Below are 17,588 nucleotides of genomic sequence, written 5' to 3' on the forward strand. Positions count from 1 at the left end.
TGGTCAAATATGAAGCTGAGTTATGCTTGTGGTAAGATCACTTGCAGGGAATGGCTTTTGGGGGTTTTTGTCTGTATTGTTGTTTTTTGCCTTCCCCAATATTCAGACAATTGTTTGGGGATTTTTTTACTGTGTTTAATGATTTATAAACATGCACAAAGTCTACTCAATGTCATCCCTTCACACTTGGATGTGTCCATTTGACTAAAACTGTTTTCTGAGTTACATTTCCGTAAGCTTTTTCAGAGCTACAAGGCAAGAAACAGCTCTTACCTTTCTCTGTTCTATTTTATGTTTACTGAAGTGGAGTTAAACAGCTTATATCTATATAAATACCCTAAATCTTTGTATTCCTTTAATTAGGCAACAGATATACAGACTGGAAAACCTAGTACAAATGAGTTCATCTGATTTTGGTAAGTTTTACGAATTTAATTTGATATTGCAATAGGCAACTGACTACCTTTCATTAGAGAAGTAAATTCTCACAGTTCATGCATGTGCTTTGACTCTTGACCAAGGGATTTTGGAGTGTGCCTCAGAACAGCTCCTTTATAAGCAGCGTAAACCTGCAGTTAGGGTAGAAATATAGGCAACCAAGTGAGGTAAAATAGTAGGGAAATAGATAGAGTGGAAATGCTGGGAGTCAGTTTGAAACCAGATTTGCCTGTAAAGGTAGATGGACAGAGCAATCCTTAGGGAGGCATTTTGCATTAATTTGACTTAAGGTGTCACCCCTAGAGCAGAATTCAGCAAAACTATTAACTCTTTCAGTTAAAACCAGAAAATTTCATTGATCATCCCAACAATTATTTTAACTACAAAGGTAGTGGCTTGGATCTTTTTTCAGTGTTTCATTGGCTGACATTTAAACAAGTTAGATTTGGTTAGTTTTGAGTTATTTACTTAGTTATAAACTTAGTTTATCTTTGCAGTAGGATCGATAAAATGGGATCACTACAAAATGCTTTCTTTCAATTAAATACTGGGGCATGAGAAGCAGCATGTTTCTGAAGGATTATTGCAGCTCTGGGCTTATTGTAAGTTGAAGGCTGAATTACTTAGCAAGTTGAGAAGTTCAGTAATTACTCAGAAATAAACTGTCTATAGTGTCTTATTACTGATAACATGCTAGTATTCTATGAGTGAATATTTTTACACATTACTATTGTTTTTTTAGTATTGGGATGTTCTGCCATTTAAATAATTGATGTGAATTTATCATCAAGCTTCTTTCATATACAGTTCATCATCAAGAAACTGTTCTGTAGGTTTCAACTACAGAACTGTATGTTTCAATGTCAAGAAACTCTTCTGTGGCATTTTATTCACTTAAATTTAAGCACCTGCTTGGTTGCATTCTTTTCTTTGTATCCCATTCTTCCACTTGTCAGTTAAGCTAGTAAAATGAAGAACTTGAATTTTGTGCTTTGCACCAGGCTTTCTTTCTGAATCAGAAGCAAGTCACTGATTCAGCTGTGACTCAGTTCTCCCTTTATAGAAGTGGGCTAGTAGTAGAAGAGTGTTGTGAGGATTGAAGTGTTCTAAATGATCAGAGGGTAGTGTTAGTTATTATTGATGTCTTAAAAAAATGTGCTGTCACCACTGTTGATACACCATTTAAGAGTTTTGGCTCAGTAAATCTATGTTGTACTGTGTGTTTATATAGAGATCAATATTTTACTTTAAATTTCATTTCCTATCAGTCTTGATGAGCTTTGGAGACTTTGTACTGAGAGCTGTGTAATGAAGAAGGCATGTGAAAATACTGTAATATAAAATTCCATTTACACAGTTCTTCTGAGAATTTAGGATACAGTATTTGTTATTTGTACAAATCAACTGTAATATCTATAAATAATTACTTTTAAGAGGATCAATTCACTCTGTTCCAAACTTTTGGTTCATTACCATGGCAGATACTATGGCTTCTGGTGAGGTTCAGGTAGGCTGTACACTGGAATATTCTGGTGCTTGTACCAGTTGGTTTGCTTTGCCCACTGAGTGTTGTTGCTCAAAAGATGTTGAGATAGGCTTGTATGCACAAAGCTTTATTTTTGGCATCTGTAACAGTGTCATGTATCAACTTCCAGAACTTCCAGGTTAATTGGAGGAGATGTGGGAAAACAAAAGGGAGAGTGAGAGCAAGATCAAAAAATGGGAAGACTCCCCAGTGGTCAGCTGGGGAGAGGAGCAAGAACTGTCTTTCCCTCGCTCTGCAGTCCAGTGTAGTAGGTGACCAAGAGTTTTTGCCATGCATCTCCTCTAGGGTGATGCACTTTGATTTGGTCCTGCTCAAGGCCCTAATTTGATGCTTGCATTGAAAATGCTCTGAATAATCAGCATGTGTTGTAATCATGTTGCAGGCTGACTGCTTGTTAAGCTTGTGTGTATATATATTGTTTGGCAGTAGTTACTTTGTTTATTATGCACTAAAACAAGCTAAAAGCTACAAGGCAAGGTATAGGAATAAATAAGGAGTGATTCTCGCACAGTGGCAATAACTTCAGTGAATCTCTGCTCTAATGGGGGTGTTTGAGCTTGTAGGTGCAAGGCGAAGATGGTAACACCATGAGAGCAATAGCTTCAGAGAACAAAGGAAAGGAGACATACAGCCAGAATAGCTGCCTGAAAGCATACAGAGCTGCAAGAGAAAGGCAGGATTGTGAATGGATGGCTCTTAGCATTATACAGCTGAAGGTTCTGTGCAACAGTGATGCTTCCAAGGAAAAGTTACAAAGCATATTTACAAATAAGTTCACCTTATTGAGCTCATTTGTACCTTATTATTGAACCTTATCACAGTTTAAGTCTGTCAGGAGAAAAGGGTACTGACAAATTGTTTTACCCATGTCTTTACTGAAGGTGTCTTGGAAGCAGTCAGGAAACAGGACAGTAGGGCTGAGTGATTTCTTCTAGCACTGAGGGTACTTACCTTCACCTTTCCTGAGTGTCTTCTTTTCTGTCTGTATCTGGACATGTGCCTGAGATGATAAGACAAAGAATGGATCTCTCTGGCAAAATGACATTTAGAAGTGAGTGTTTACCATCAGTCACCTCCCAGCTTGTCCTCAGAGGTTGTCTTTCCCGTGGTCTGGTCTAATTACTGTGGAGAATGCAAATGTTAAACAAGTCATGGTGTGCTTGTCATCTGCTTTAAGCTGCTGGTCTCTTTTACCTCAGGTCAAGCTGCACACTTGCACTCTGAAGCAGAGAGCATCAGGCATCAATGTCTTAAGTTTTTGCATTATGTGAAAGCTTTCATCTTCAGGTGAGATTTACACACGTTTTACTGAATTGGGTACTGAGCTTTGTGTAGCTGCTACTTACCTGTTTTCTGATTGTGTGTATTGTATTTTTCTGTACATTCAGGTATCTGGAACCCCCTAAGGTGGAAAATGATAGAGTGCTACATCCTTATGAAGAACTAGAAGCTCAGTTACCCTCAGTGTTGGTGGAAGAGCTTCATGCTTTGACTGTGCATGTTGGTCACCTTTGTGAACTTCCTAGTAATGTCCTGGCAGCATTTACTATTCAAAATCAGGCAAAGGTTGGTGTCTTTTTATAATTTTATTTTTTATGTGGCATTATGTATTCAACTTGAAAAGTTTTGGCTTTATATAAGTCAATCTTTTTTGTTTTGTTTTGTTTTCTTTTCTTTTTTAAGTGCCATCCTGTACTTGGTAAACACAACTAATTAGATCTGTATTTTCTGTTGTTGTTTTATTAACCTATTTTCGTTCTGTAGCTTTAGAATTCTTCCTATAGTATACAAATGATTGTACCAATTACAGGTAGATAAGTAGGCTTGAATTAGCATAGCTTGTTTAAAAAATTCCTTGGTGTTTGTCTGTAGTAATGTTTAAAATTTCTGAGCATCCCAGCAGGAGGGGCATTTCTTTAAAAATACATTCTGAAATCTGACTCAGAATGGGAAAAGATTCTTATAAAAGAAAAGTGCGGATGTGGAAGTACTACTGAAGTGTGCACCATTAGGATTTGTGCATACACATAGCTAATGCTTTCAAATCTTTTATAAAGCTAGAAAAGGAATTTCAGGCTTATGTTGTATAAACTAGTATCTGGAGAGGAATAATCTGCTGAGAAGCAGCATTTCGGACATTTATTTAGCTTGTCACAAGTGGTTGAGCTGATTAAAAACAGTAATTTCAAGTAAAATTTAGGGAAGAGAATACTAAAATTTTGGAGTTATTTTAAGAGCTCATTTTAGCAACTTTTGTGTGCAATTGCTAATGCTTCTCTGTAAAGAAAAGGTTAACTAAGGACGTTGTAATTTGTCAAGCTCAAATCAAAACTTCATAAACAGCCTCTTACAGACAGAATTGTAATGAAACTTTTTATTTCTTTTCTTTTCTTGATCTGAATGGCATTTGTATGTTACGTTGTATTTGATCATAGATATTCATAATGTTCATTGCAGTCCATCTTAGAATGTCAAGTCCAACCATTACTCCAGCATCTCCACATTCTCCACATTCTCCACTCAGCCATGTCCCCAAATGCCACATCCACATGTTTTTGAACACTTCCAGGAATAGTGATTCCACCATTAACCTGGGCAGCTTGTTCCAAAGCCTTAGCACTGTATCCAGAATTCACTAGAGAAATGTTAAATATAAGTAAATATATTTATAATCACAGGTCTTTCCTCCATCATGGCACTTACTACATCTCCATTTGGATATTAACTGGCTGGTATTAGAGGTTCTTCATGTACTAGGTGAAAAACTGAAGAGTAAGTATGCAGGCCTTTTTCTTGAACTTATTCTTTTGCATATGACTTACCTAATTTTCCCATCTTGATTTGTCTAGAATAAAAACTACTGTTGGTACTTTTTAAGCATAGCTGTCTGTATTTAATGGGGTAAAGTCAGATTTGGTAAAGGTAGGTTCTTTGTGAATCATTGTGCAGCTCAAATTAAATAAAATTGTATTAGGAATTTGCTCTGTCAAAACAAAGATCGCGGAGTTCATACTCAACTGATGCACCATACTAAATATTTAATAACAATGCACTTCCTGACATCACATAAAAAATGCATTTACAGATATCCAGAATGCATAACAATGAATGGCAATTTGATGACAACAATGTAAGAAAAGTGTCCAGGCGTGCACCAGAAAAAGGATTCTCGGGGGAGAGAATTTGTATTGCTAACCATGTATGACACTAAGAAAATATTGGGCAGAAGAAGAAGCCTCAATCAGGAGAGCTTATAAAAGTACAGAAAGAAAAGGGCAAGGCAATATCTTTTTAAAAAAATTTATAAGGCTTTAAAAGGGCAAAAAGTAAGTTGATAAGAGTAAGCTGTTCATAGAAGTTAGATTAAAAAGGTCATAGGATGCAATTGAAAAACTCAATTTCAGAGTAGTTCAGTTTGCTGAAAAATTGTTAAAATACCGAAGAGAACTTTATTTGCTTTGTGAGGCTTATATCTGTTTTCCATGTCCATTCTACCAAAATAAATCACAGAATTGTGTTTTCTTTTACAATTGGTATGTCACTGCAACCATACCTTCCCTCACACCTCGTGATTATACGTTGTGAATATAAATTCCATATAGGAATTGCAACAGTTGAAGTAATGTTGAGGTATAGAAAGAAGGCACTGTATGCTTACCCCAGTAACTGTGTTGAATGTGAACTCTTGGATTAGCTTTTGCCTGCTCCAAGTGCTGTCACAACACAGCCTTGCTCCCATTAACACATTTTCTCTGTTTCTACATTACTGTATAGTGTGTAGGTTGGCTTTTTGTTCCATAATTCTAAGTTTCTCTTATGATCCATTATGGGATAGTGTGTTTGCCTTTTTTAGAGCATTTTGGATAAAGGATAGTGAAACTGTTGGAGGCAATTTATTTTCCAGAATTTAATATTTATTTCTAGATAATGTTCTGAGTTATAATGCAGTCATCTATCTTTGTAAGAGAAAGCTCGTGATTTTTAACAACAAAATTTACTAGTCAAGACAGTCATATCTCTACATACATTATCTTGCATTCTTATGTGCTTAGAATTTCCTAGGTTTTTATCTCATTCTGTAAAGTGTTCTGAGTGGAAACTTCACACTGCTGAGACCAGTGTCAGGATAGTGGATTCAGGGCTTCACATTATATTTCCAGGAATAAAATACAGGCACACTATGTATTGTCTGCTCCACTAAAGTCAAGGGAGATGTGCTGTTGAAAAGCTTGTGGGATAAGATCTTACAGCCTCTTAACTTCACCATTTTATCTGTTAATGCCTACAAATGCTCAAGTTGGAACATGATCACGCCAGCTTTCTACATCAACACATCCAAAGGAAAGTGTTAGACCTCTCCAGAATTGTTTGTCATCAACTTGCAGATCTGCAAAACATGTCATGATTCCAGAACATGCGCACTGCCATGTGACAAAGAGGAACTTGCAGATAAATAAATCTTTATTCCTCTGCAAAATCTGTGCCAGTAAAAGGCTGGAAAGTGCCAAGCTTTTTTACTGTCAACCTGAATAATACCAGATTTCAGTGCAATGATGGAGATTAGTTTGAATTTAGGATGAGCTTTCTCACATGAATTTATAAATTAAAATTACATACAGGTCAACAGGCCCATTCTAAAATATATGTATATCTTAGAAGAGAAATCCTGTCTGTTTTATGTTGCTAGAACCAAACCTAGAACTAAACAATTCTACTTTTCTTTTGTATTTTAGGACAAGTTGTATATGCTAACCATTTCATTAATCTAACTGGAGAGAATCTAACCAATATCAGTTTATTTGAAAAACACTCTGGAAATCTCATATCTGATTTAATAAGGTTGGCCATCAACAAATATACAAAGGTAACTCTTTTTCCTTATACAGGCCATGGGCAGTTAGATGCTTTTACTGGGAGCCATATGAATTGGGTATTGAACCCCAGTGCATGGATGACTTCTTAGTGCTTAGTTGTAAATGTTACGTATGGCTTTGTATTTCCATGTTTTAAAGAGTGTTATTTGTTAGGAGCTCAAATTGTGTTATATTTATTCATGACCATCTGGCAGTTGAATGAGACAGTAATATTGAAATGCACTGTGTACAGAGCAGAAGTGAGTGCCACATTTTCTAAGTTCAGTGTTCCAGGTTTAATGCCAAACATGGCACAGTCTAAAAGGTTTAGATAAATGCAAAAAAAACCCCGTCTTTTCAAACTCTCTGAGCAGGAACAAAAAGAGGATAACTCTAATCCTGGCAGTAAGCTAACTGGACACTTAGAGAATGTCATATTACAGTTTATTGTTGCAGTGTGCCTATTTCTACCACTTCATCTTTCTGTTAGAGCACTTCTGCATTTGCCGTGGTAAAGCTTTTCTGTGTCTTCTCTTTTCCTTTTTCTTTCCTTCTATAGCTGCAGTCTTTTTCTCACTTGTTTTGAGCACTCCAGAGCTAGAAGGTCATAATAGCCCCATATAGCAGCTAGTAAAATAGCTCTGTAATCTTTGTGTCATTGTGAAACCTGCTTTAGATGGACGTGTGTGATCCATGAATTCCGGACTGAACTCTGAGAAAAAACAGCAGTGACCACTGTATAATTTGTTTTCCTAGTACAAAAGCATAAGAAATAGAGTCTCTATTCTTCATGTTACTTTTGAGGATGGGGGAAATGACTATACTAGCCTTTGATAACTTATAAAATACCTTCCTGTAGAAAACTGTTACCTTTTAAAATCAGTTTTGATCTATTAAATTCAGATAATACTGCAAGCTTCTCCCCTGACAAAAGGCAAATAGATGAGAGTAATATTTTTATAACAGAAAATTCAAATAGTATCTATCTGTTGAACACAGTGCTTGATGGTAGGCTTGAAAATTTCAGACGATAAAATGACAGATTCTACATCCTTTCACAGAGCCATGTTACAAAGAGAAGATTGTTTTGCAACTGGTTTTTCTTAAGCTTTCTCTAGGCTTGGGCCACATTGCTTGAATTAGTTCTATTTGAGATGAATTTCTGAAGTGAAGCTTACACTTGAGCTGATGCCTCCTATAGTATGCAACCTTTCTGTCATCCCATAATGGAAATAGCATCCCTCTAATTGTTCAAAATGCAACTAATACCCCTAGTAGGTGGCACCATCAGCTCATCACTAAAACATGTCCTTGGGCTTTTGGCTGAGAAACATTCATGAGTGCAGCTCTTAACATTTGTGGATATCCTTGGAAGGAGGGACATGAACGCCAGTGTTCCAGACTCATACTTTCAGATTGGTTTCTTGGGCAGCTCTGATATCAAGGTGCTTGACTTGGATCATGTACTGACTCCAGTGTGCTCTGAGACATGTTTGGCAGAGAAATATATATCTGTGGATATCTTTCTTCTGTGAGAGGAAATGGGGAGTATCTCTGAAGAAAGCAGTATCTGTATGGTGTCTTGCTTTGATACTAGTAGCCAGACTCTGTCCTGAATGGATATGCACATTTTCATATTTCATATGTTCATATTTATAATTCATATTTATAATTGAAATTATTTAAACCTGTATGAAACTGTAGTTGTAAACATATTCTAAAGGTGGATAATAAATAAGAAGTTTGCATCCTAATAGAATATTATACAGATTTGAAATTACTGGTGATATACTTGTTGTTCCAACTGTGAAAGTGTAGGTTTTTAGTCATTCACTCCCACTTCTATAATGTCTCACACAGCCACTTCTGTCACTGGCATTGCATATTTTGATTTAATTTTTAATTTGCACTGTTAGGTTTCCAAATTCAGAAATTATTTTAAGTCCCAGTGTGATTTGAGAATAGCTGTGCGTGAATGGATCAGAAAAAACATGAGGATATAAAAATTCAGGCTCCACCTCATCAGATGTGGATGGCTAGGAGTTAGTTGGCTAAACTAGTCACCTGAGGTACTTTTTATTGTCACGGAAGGATTCCCCACTGTTTGCTCTAGAGAGGTGTAGGTTGATTATTCAAACTAAGACTACTCATTGTTTAGGGATAAAATGAGTATAAGCTGCTTTGTTTTCCCTCTTTTCTTTCTACATTTCTGCCATTGTATCCTTGCTTGAAGGTAAAAAGCGCTGAACTGAGCTATTTAAGCAAAGCTTTTCTCCCAATTTTTGCCACTTCTGAATACTGTTCAGTGGGTTCATGTGTCTAAGGACAGAGTAAGTGAAGTTTTATCTATAGTATGATTATTTCAAATACAGGTTTGGTAGATCTTAAAATCATTAAAGCATACAGAGTTTCTTTATGTATTTAGCACTTCTTTTTGCTGTTTTGTTTTTTTCCGCAATTGAGAGAATATAAAATTGAAAGATGAATCACAAGAACACTATTTTGCATTTGAAATGCATCAGTCTGAGTGAATTTTGTTAAATATGGAATAGTAATCAAGTAATGTACATGACTTGAAATATGCTGTTTTCTGCATATTAAAAGAATGCCTTGCAGTAAATTTACCGAAAAGCAGATTTTGTGAAATGTTGTGGGAACATTAACATCCTCATCATGCCAACAACAACATATTCTACTTGCATTATGCCTAGTCATTAAGGATTTTTCAGTTAAAAATAACAATAATAGCTGGTAAATAATTTGAAATCTTTTTCTTCTCAAGAACATAAAGAAAATGTAATCAATCATTTTCTTTTCCCTACTATCAGACAATGAATTAGTATTTATTGTAGCTTCTTTTCATTTAGGACACAGAATGCCATTTTTGTGCGATTAAATAATGTCTGAGTGTGGATTAGAAGAAACTAGGAAATATCACCACCTATAATTTATGTAGAATTAGGAAAGAGTCTATATTGTATGAGTGAGATATTTGGAATGTTAGTGAAATAATGCACTTTTGAATGGGTAATTCTAACTATATTATTTACCTGAAAAAACACCTCTCAAACCAAACAACCAAGACAAAAAGAAATATTGATATATAAAACATCACTTCAAAAATTACACTTCTGTGAATAATTTTATTCTATATTATCTTTCAGGTACGACCTTCTGAGGCTCTTACCAGTAGCCATTATTCCTGTACCTGCATTAAGGAGCTATGGATTCTACTTATTCAATTGCTGGACCACAGAAATAAAGGGTCTAATACAGAGGTAAAGCAAGAGTACTGTTACATGTGCAGTCACCAGATGTTCCCATTTGGCCATGAATGCACAGATCTGATGGTAGAACTGAACTCATATTTGCTCCAGGAGAACTGCATGCCAACTGTGATACCTTGGGTCACTGTCTGGAAAGTGCATGAAATCCTGACTCTAGGTTTGCAGTGTGCTGTTGGATTATGACCTAGGGCATTGATAAAGAGCACTCCTAGTGCTAAAGAAATCAAAGCAAAGGAATATACTCTGGAAATTCTAATACAAAAAGTCATGTTTACCTATTTTTAAAAAAAATTATTTGCAGTTTCTGTGATATGTCATGCAGTGACATCTCCAGGCATTAGAAACATGGGTACAGTCAGAACAGTGATCCAGCTAGCTCATGTTTGTCTTTGTTACCAGGACCCAGCTAAGGTGGGTGAAACGCACATGCAAAGAAGTCCCAGAGAGTTTCCTTAAAAGAAGGAAAGATAGGCACACACAGGCTATAAGAAGTAGTAATAATGTGATATAGGCATGGGTCTGAGTCAATGAGAATTAATCAGTTTGTCAGTGCTGGAACAGACTGTGACAAAACAAGGAACTGGAATCTGTTTGCTGTCTTTCAGATTGATTCTCTACCACCTACTGTATTCCTCTTGGTTAGGATATTCTGGCGCTAGAAGTTTTTCAGAAATATGTTATAACAATTCTTCATTAAGGAACTCTAATCTTTCTATTGTGAGTGTTGGGGCACCTTCCTGTCTGCATGTCATCAGTCCATCAGCTTGTAGTTTTGCCTGTCAAGTATTGCACTGGTGGCCCAAGCTTGTCCTTTCACATTGCTTTCTACTGACATTTGAGAGAGGACTTTCTAAGGTAGCCTTGAGTTTTCTGTGGTAATACTCATAACTGCTTTTTTTATTTTCTTTAAATGACTGTCATCTTGCATTCTCTGTAAAAGCAAATTTATCAATAGGACAGTGTTGTAGAGAAAATTAACATAGGTTTTGTTATTAGAGACAGTTCAAATTACCTTTTACCTTTTCTGCAGTGTTTCTGGAGCTTGGTGAACACAACCCTGAAGAATATCCTTGAACAGCCTAGTACTTCTGAAAGTGTGTCTGGGTTTGACACAGTTCAATGTAAAGACCCACTGAGTTTTAGCTGGTGGATGATGAATCATCTGGCACCACTCTACCAGTTTGACCGTAATGGCAATCTAGATGAAAAGGTGAGTATGCCCTTTTCTGAATACCTAAGAGTTGTTGTAATTGATTTTGATCTCTTTGGTTATTTTTGTTGACAGAAAACAATTTATTTTGTAATGCAGGAATTTACATACTCCTTAAAAGAAGTTGTTTTTATTTTGGAAGTGTTAAGATGTGTTTTGTACAAGTTGGTAAATGTTCCAGGAGTCCCAGACATACTCATGTTACATACCAGATATTCAGTAGGGAACTGTATGAAGTAAACTTGAAATATCCCAACTAGTCAGTAGCACATATACTTAATGACGTAGCATATGTTTTAAGATTGTCTGCCTGCAGCATAAATGCTTCACTGGATTTCTTGTTTTAGGAATTGAGCACATGAGTTTGTGGTTTATGAAGTATAAACCTTAAATGCTGACTGTGTAATTATTAATGCCACTTATTTTTCTAAAGTAATAGCTCTGCTCTGGATAAATTTAAATCTAATTGCATTACCTTTGCATCACAAGATATATATATATTTGTCTATCCAGCTTCATTTTTATGTTGGTATGCTACCAATAGACACTGTCTAATGACTCGAATTCAAGTTTTGGTTAGGAAACTTGCACATGCTGAGGCAATTCATCCATTTTGAGATGTATAAAAGTGGACAATTTTTCTTAATTGTCTATAGAGGAGGCTTGTTAGAAGCCAATGAGATGGATGAGGACCCAGAAACTGTGGGGTTTGGGATGTTGTTGGTGTAATGTGTTTTGCTTGGTTTTTTTTCCCCCAACAGTGTTTTTTGCACTAGGGAGACTCTGGTCATGCCATCCTCTGTCATTTCTCCTTCTGTTCTTTTATGCTGTTACTGTTAATCTATTTTTCTGTTTGTTTGGGGTTTTTTTTTTGTGGTTTTTCTTTTATTTTGGGGTGGGGGGTGTTGGAGGTCTCTTTGTTTGATTTTTGCGGTTTTTTAGTATGGTGGCTTTTTTAACCTTCTGTCTGCATTGCCCATATTCCCTAATTTTCCAAGCATAAACTGTGTGGCATCTTCTACAAACTGGGCTTAATTGCCCTTTTTTGTGAATTGTCTTTAACTATTTGTAAATTGACAATGCATATTAAAACTGGAAAGGCCATACCTTCTTTATGTTAAAATTGGTACTGTGATTTCCATTCCTGATTTAGGATGAAAGTTTAAAACCTGGAAATGTGTTTGTGAACTGCAAATCTGTAAGAAGGGAAGAGTGATCACGCAGGTTGAGCAATTTTGATAACTTAAAATCCCTTTCTTTGTCTTTAAAAGCAGTAAGTCTGTAAATAGAAAATGAAAGAAAAGTGTTGAAATTTTGAGAATGCTTACAATCCTAAGTAAAATTAGACTTTACAAAAAAATTAAGAATTACTTGGATTTTCTAATCTGCAAATTTATTTTAAGAAAATTAAATGTAGCAAAGGTTTGTTAATTCAGTCCTTGAATATTTCAGTGAAAAACTCATGACCATGTCTCTTCACTGGGGATGTGGGATGCTTAAGCTTCTTCTGTTTGCCAGTTTCCAGATCCTTCAGGAGGCCCTGGCAGGCTGCTTGTTATCATGTGGCCAAGTGAAGCAACCTCTTGCACATTCATACAGTGTAAAGTTGCACACCAGTTCTGGTTGTTACACTGAGGTTGTCCCAAGCCTCCCTTGGCTTTGCATGTTGCTGCCTGGTGGTGGAGAGGGACACAGTCCAGAGTGGATTACAGAGGGACCTTGCAAGACAAAATTACTACACTGCTTCTTCTTAGCAGAATTTAGAAAGTGAGAAAAGGTTATTCCCAGGTGGAATACAGAAATCTCTGTGAAGCACACATTTATACTGGGTTTCTTATATTTAATGCCCTAATCCAAATACAGTGATACTGATTACTTTTATCATTGGGGCTTTTTTCCTGTATCTCACTCTGATATATGCTCTGTATTTAGCCTCATGAGAGATTATTTTTTTGCCCCAGGCACTGTATTATTTACATAAGCAAAAAAAAAGGGAATGAGAATAAGGATTCGTGTTGTTCTTATTTTAAAATAGGAATCTGAGACACAGTGACAGGAAGTGACTTGCCCAAGATTAAATAATACTTTTCCTTTAGACCCCACCTGGGAGAACAGAATTTCCAAGTCTTGATTTGTAAATCATGAGATCATCCTGTGCATGCTTCTCTTGATGTTTCCAGTAGTCTTTATGTTCAAACTGTTAGCTCTGCTTTGCATTTCTGAGTTACTGTGAGTTTGCCCAGGGATCCCTGTTCTTGTACAAAAAAATTCTTATCAGTAACATCAGGGCTTTTCACCCACCACAGTAATATAATCTGTCATGGACAGGTTAATGGTAACCATCCCTTGAGGTCCTGTTCCCCTCCTTGAATTGCAACCTCAAAATATTTTTTGAACATTATAAGGTAAAACAATCTCTGATATGAACTTGTGAAATCAGTACGATTACATGAGGACTCTGTTGTCCTGTTTTGTTGATTAAACATATGTTGCAATGGCTTTGTGACACATGCTTTCTTTTAATTAACTCTGATCAGAGGTGGGAGTGTGATGTGTCATAATGATGGTTATTCATGTGCTCTGTAGCAAAAATTGCCTCTAAGCCTATGTCATCTGTGGAAGGTTTTCAATTTTTTAATGTGGTCTGCATGGCTGTAAGGTTGTTATGAAAGCTTTTAAAATTCCAAATAGGTTTCAGCCTTGCTTCTTTTTATTTTTTCCCCCTTTAGCTCATAAAAAGTGATTTCAAATATGCAATGATTCATATATATTGAATATATATTTCACATACATGAAACCACAGTTTTAAACTAGAAACTTTTGGACAGGTTTCTTACAGACTGTTCTGAGGGATGTACAGTACGTGTCTCTTTCAATATTCCCCTGTTCAGGTCCCACTTCACTCTTCTGAAAAGTAGAATTTGTATATTTAAAACTCAGATGGGACCTGATGAGAAAATTTGCCACTTCTGAACATTGCAGGGGTCAATTTTAATATCCTGTAGGCTAAGGTAATATAGGCAGAGTTACTTGGGGCTAAGAATTCTTGCCTTTGAATAGAATAATCTGAAATGACTGTGTGGCAAGATATGCAAACATGGACTTCCAGCTAAGAAGCCTAATATAGCTTTTCCAGACACTCAGCTCTTAGTCCTTGCAAAAGTTTCTTCCTGCAAACTCAGCTCAAGTTTTTGGTTTCAGCAGCACTTCTATGCTCTGTGAATTCTCTGGGTTCTGTTGATTTCTAGGACTCTCTTGGGGTGGAGGGAGGATGTTTTAAGACACGTGGTTTGGAGTCAAAGATGTAGGTTCTGTGTATGTTTTGACAGGGACAGATTGGAAACAATGGTAAACAGGTGCTGTGCCATATTGCCAGTGCAGTAGGGAATAATGTTTGGATATAAATCTATTGGGATTTGAATGAAGCAAGTCTGTTAAAATATAGATACAATTGTAACTAAAAAGAGTGCAGCAGGTGGTTAGTGTCCTTCTTTCCTGAGTTTGGACTGAACTTGGGTGCACTCTTGTAATCAATCCCAGCTGGTGTCAGGAGTTTGCGCTAGATTATTCCAAGATCTTGTAAGGTGATCTGCATACTGCAGGCGAGCTGGAACTTTGGCAGTAAACACCTGTTGTATAAAACATGTGTCCTTGGTCTATGGTACTGCTAAAAACATGTTCTAAGCAGGCTGATTCAAACATTCAGTGCTCTCATAGACATTTTACTCTAATATCTACGTATTGCTGCCAAAACTGGCCTTTTAGCAGTTCCTTAGCTTTCCAGGGACTCTGCAGTAGGATGTTGCCCATGTGTAGGTATTCACATAACATCAGGCTCTAAAACACAGTCAAAAATTGAATGTACATAATGGCAAGATTTGTCTGGAAATGCTGATTGTTCCTAACCCTGGGTTTACCTGTTATTGAAGTGCTGCCTTTACTCCTTGACTGTCTGTTGGTGCAATGTCCTCCTGACACGATGCCAGCTCTGGTTTCATGATACAGAGCCTTTGGCATCAGTAACAGCTTAAATCCTGTTCACCACCCTAGGCATGACATGCCCTCTGCTGTTCTGGCACAATTTGTGGTCTCCATTTCCTGTGACCTAAGTCAGGCCCTATTCCTTTTTTCATTCTTTCTTCCTCTCCTAAAGCTCTCTGTTGATTCCCTGTTCTGGCTCAGAGTCCCACAAACAGAAGTACCAGAACAACCGAGCAGTGGCATGCCATAGCTGTGAGGGCAGAAAGAGGAGCTCAGGGTGAGGAAGAAGCAGTGGGAATTTCTTAACTGATACGTGTCACATTCCTGAATCTCAGGAAATCACAGCTTTAATGTAACTTTCTGTAGATCTGTCCTTTCATTCATATTTGTTCCATAAATAGTCTGTGGGCTATGACTTGCTATCATGGCCTGTTTTCAGGATTCTCTTTTTCTTGTGGTGACCAAGTAGTCAAATAGTGTTGGATGAGTATTAGTGCATTTTTAAAAATAATTAATTTTTTAAATTATTTTGATACTTACTGGAGTTCTGTGTGAAACTGTCATTAAGCCACACCATTAACCAGTTTATCAGTAGCAGAGGAGGATGGAGCACAATGGTGTTGCTGCTGGAAAGTAGTTATATTTCAATTACCAAAGCATAAAATGCTCTTTATTTTAAATTCTAAGCTGATGTTTAAAGGACACCTATCTGCAAAATAATGTACAAGGCTAAACAGCTGTGGTACTGGAGGGAGCAAGTTAGGCAGGACAATGATGGAAGTACTATGTTCACACATCTACTTATCTGTAGAGGCTGTATATGTAGCTGTATGTAAGAGATGATTGTTGAATCTCCTAGAAATGTGAGTATATTGGCCTTCTTGCCTTTTTTTTTTCCTGAGAAAATGGCCTTAGTTGCAAAGCTTGTACCCTTTCCTGCTTTGCATAAATAGATGGAAAAGAAAAAAGCAAGAAACTGTGAGATTATACCTTTTCTTTCTTCTTACTCCTTATAGCTTCCTTTTTACAGAACATTAAAGAAAGAAACTGTAAGGCATACTGCTTGGGCTAATAAATCCTGATTCTTTTGCATCTCCATTAAAAGTGAAGGTTGGGATTGCAAATGAGTCACCTAAAGTTGTTCAAGTTGTATGCTTCTTATTTTTATTTGCTTTCTGAGGGCTAATTTTTAGGACAGATATCAATTACCTTCCTATAACAGAAAATGCTCTTTTTGGTGATGACTACTGTATTCTGTCATAAAATTAAATATTTCTGGAAATATTTTGTCTGCTTACTTTTGTGTTATTACATAGTGTTTCCTGTAAGGGATACAAATGCTATTTCATGTTGATAATTATTTTTCAGAAACAGAAGGAATCCAATTGGAAATTTGTGGAGGAGCTCCTTAAAAAATCCACTGATGCTCAAGTAAGTGTATAAAGAAAAGAATAATGAACAAGGAAAATGTCAGGGATGCTTTCAGGAAAAGACAGTGCATGAAACAAAGTCCAACTAACAAGTGTATTTTTGGAGTTGTAGTGTTTTTATCACTGGTAAATGAACAACCTTGACATAGCTAAACTATGATAGTGTACAGTTCCCTCCTTATTAGCAGTTCCACTTGCTTTAAAGTGCTGTGCTTCATGCTAAATTGTCAGATAAAGAAAAAAGATAATTATCCTGGAAGGGTAGTATATGGCTTCTTAGACAAGATGTATTCAGAATAAGAACTGGATGCTTAGAAAATGTAAATCAGATACTGAATGTAAGGATATCAAGTTGAGGAGACATGATGAAGGAGATAGTCAGTTGCATTGAAAATTCAGCTATATCCTCATCACAGCGGGAAGGTGACTTGCCTTGCTGAGCAATTTGTCTTACAGGCTTGAATCAAACTCTTACTGATAAGGTTCTAGTTTCTGAGCACTCATTTCATACCTTATCATTTTTCTTTCTGCAGAACTGTTAATGCAATGCTTCATGGCCCAGAGGTCAGAATTGACCTCCTTTTAATATGCTTTTAAATATGCTGTTCATCAAGTTTTAAAAATAAGTTACATTGTAGCTCTGTAAATTTGTTCTGAAGTTGCATGGCACAAATTGCAATTGTTGTATCGGCAATGCCTGTAAAAATAATTTCTTTATTTATGTATGTTTAACAAAAGAATACACATGTTTATTTTTTCATTTGGTATATGAAATTAAGAAAAATCCTGCAAAGTTCTATTTTTGAAAGCAGAAGGGGAATCAGTTCTTTCAGTTTTTAAAAT

At 36.4% G+C, this 17,588-nt stretch overlaps 1 protein-coding gene across 1 annotated transcript in view; it reads left to right on the forward strand.

The window, feature by feature from the left end:
- Nucleotides 1-17,588, forward strand: part of MMS22L (MMS22 like, DNA repair protein) — an 88,509-nt gene that overhangs the window by 6,322 nt on the left and 64,599 nt on the right. Inside the window, exons 4-11 of the mRNA XM_058020560.1 lie at nucleotides 364-416; nucleotides 3,184-3,271; nucleotides 3,373-3,550; nucleotides 4,663-4,756; nucleotides 6,718-6,848; nucleotides 10,002-10,115; nucleotides 11,155-11,334; nucleotides 16,684-16,746. Coding sequence (XP_057876543.1) covers nucleotides 364-416; nucleotides 3,184-3,271; nucleotides 3,373-3,550; nucleotides 4,663-4,756; nucleotides 6,718-6,848; nucleotides 10,002-10,115; nucleotides 11,155-11,334; nucleotides 16,684-16,746 — 901 coding nt within the window. The remainder of the gene's footprint in view (nucleotides 1-363; nucleotides 417-3,183; nucleotides 3,272-3,372; nucleotides 3,551-4,662; nucleotides 4,757-6,717; nucleotides 6,849-10,001; nucleotides 10,116-11,154; nucleotides 11,335-16,683; nucleotides 16,747-17,588) is intronic.

Source organism: Melospiza georgiana, chromosome 3 (genome assembly GCF_028018845.1).
Source record: "Melospiza georgiana isolate bMelGeo1 chromosome 3, bMelGeo1.pri, whole genome shotgun sequence".
Lineage (NCBI taxonomy): Eukaryota > Metazoa > Chordata > Aves > Passeriformes > Passerellidae > Melospiza > Melospiza georgiana.